This window comes from Centruroides vittatus, unplaced genomic scaffold, assembly GCF_030686945.1.
Source record: "Centruroides vittatus isolate TY-2023 unplaced genomic scaffold, ASM3068694v2 contig_3063, whole genome shotgun sequence".
NCBI lineage: Eukaryota > Metazoa > Arthropoda > Arachnida > Scorpiones > Buthidae > Centruroides > Centruroides vittatus.
Genome location: NW_027121966.1, coordinates 1 through 2,389, shown reverse-complemented (window position 1 = coordinate 2,389; position 2,389 = coordinate 1). Strand labels below are relative to the sequence as shown.

The 2,389-nt window shown below is 35.0% G+C and overlaps 1 protein-coding gene across 1 annotated transcript; it reads left to right on the top strand.

Annotated features, from left to right (window-relative positions):
* Positions 1-315: 315 nt before the first annotated feature.
* On the top strand, positions 316-1,543 carry LOC136972926 (piggyBac transposable element-derived protein 4-like; the record flags this gene model as incomplete). Its single annotated transcript, XM_067267585.1, has 1 exon — positions 316-1,543. A coding segment is annotated over exon 1 (1,228 nt), but the record flags the coding sequence as incomplete, so codon positions are not given.
* Positions 1,544-2,389: the final 846 nt, after the last annotated feature.

Genomic DNA, 2,389 nt, shown 5'->3' with positions numbered 1-2,389 from the left:
GTGGGCTCTTAGAAGCTAGATAAAATTTATCCAGAAATTCTCAAGTAAGTTTATAAGAAATATAATATTTCCGGAGAATAATAATAATTGTTTTATTTCACGTTAGATGAATATAACGGGTTTTTAGATAATTTTTTTCTTTTTGCTAGATATTTAGAAAATCGATATTATCTGATCTGTTCTGACTAATTATATTTCGCTATTTTATCAAGTAAGTTTATAAGAAATATAATATTTCCAGAGAATAATAATAATTGTTTTATTACGCGTTAGATAAATATAACGAGCTTTTAGAGGATTTTTATTCTTGGCAGAATGTCATCGGAATCTGATTTCAATTATTCCCAGCTATCTGATAGCATGTCAGATAGCTATGGCAGCGAAAGCGAGGTGTCCGAGAATGATGACAGTGGAGACAACACCTCCAGAACTTGGTGTGATGTCAGCATCGATAACCCTCCTCCAGCTCCTCCGCGATTTCCCTTTCAGGGAACTCCAGGATGCCATTTCACTGTGAATAATTTCTTCGACCCTCTCGCGTATTTTTTGTTGTTTTTTGATTTGGATATTATGACTTCAATAGTAACGGAAACAAACCGCTTCTCAATGCAACAGGCACGGGCATCAACAGATACGTGGGAGTTAGTATCCATGGAAGAAATGTTTATATTTCTAACAATATGCATAATGGAAGGCATTTTGCACAAACCGGATGAAAAAATGAATTGGTCCAGGAATGAACTGTTTATAACTCCTTCATTTGGCAAACTAATGACAAAAAAAAGATTTCTAAGCATAAAAAAGTATTTACATTTCTCTAACACAGACACATTCGACCCGGAAACTCACCCAAACCCAAAACTAAACAAAATTTGGCCAATAATTGAAAAGTTACATTTTAAATTCTCTTCTCTCTACACACCAGAAGAAAACATAACTGTTGACGAGAGCCTGCTCTTGTACAAAGGCCGTCTTTCATGGAAGCAGTACATTCCTAGCAAACGAGCACGTTTCGGTATAAAATTTTACAACTTGTGCGAATCTTCCTCGGGGTACTTATGGAATTTTATAATTTATACAGGCAAAGGCACGATACTAAATGAAAAATACAAAGATATGCCGCTAACGACCCAAATCGTGCTTACTTTGATAGACCCGTTGTTAGGCAAAGGATACTGCCTAACAACAGATAACTACTATACCTCGCCACAGTTAGCGGATCATCTAGTAAGTTGCCAGACTGATTTTTGTGGAACGCTCCGCGTAACAAGAAGAGACGTTCCAAACGAAATTCAAAGCAAAAAATTGAAGAAAGGGGAGACTGTGGCAATGAAGAGGGGAAAAGTATTAATCCAAAAATGGCAGGATAAAAGAACTGTTACAATGCTCTCTACATTCCACAGTCCAAAAATGATTAATACAAAAACTCGGAGCGGAATAGAAATAATAAAACCGGAATGTGTCCTTGATTATAATCAGAGAATGGGAGGTGTTGATCTTTTAGATCAACATCTCCATGATTATCCTGTGACGAGGAAAAGAGGCAAAAAATACTATAAAAAAATATTTTTTCAAATGTTGGACCTTTCGATATACAACGCACACGTTTTATATAAAAAAAATGGTGGGGAAAAAAATCCTTTATTATTTCGAATGAATTTAGTAGAGCGCCTTGTAATGACTTATCACACCCAAAGGATGATCAGCCAACATAGTCGGTCGAGGACTCCAGGTCCTCTTAGACTAGTTGAAAGGCATTTCCCGGCGTTTATTCCGCCAACAGAGAAAAAAGCCAACCCCACAAGATGCTGTGCTGTATGTTGCAACAGACGCGACCACCGGGGGAAAAAAATACGTAAAGAAACACGGTATTGGTGCCCAAAATGTGAGGTTGCACTATGTCCTGCACCGTGTTTTGAGATCTATCATACGAAATTACATTTTTAATTTATGTATAAGTCAAATTTTCAATTTTTTATATTCTTTTCATCTTTTTTCTATTGTATTTTCTTTTTTATATTATATTATTGTATTTTTATGATTCAATTTTTGTATTTTTATCATTGTATCTTTTATATATTATTTTAAAATATCTTTTATGTCATCAAATTTATTTTTATTTTATGTTTTGTCATGTTTTATTTTTTAAATTATTTTTAACCTACTTTACCCACGAACGGCAGCTTCCCAGCAAATCACGAAACCTATACGGTGAAGCCGACATTGCAGGATGGGATGCCCCTGTAAAGTTGGCTATCGCCAGGGAAAGACACCGTTTAGGAACCATCCGAGGCGCGAACACAAAAACTGGTTAAAACTTTTTTTTAAATTAAAATGAACTTTTTGGCTTTAATATTTAATAACAAGTTAAATTTTCAAGCGTTTTTTT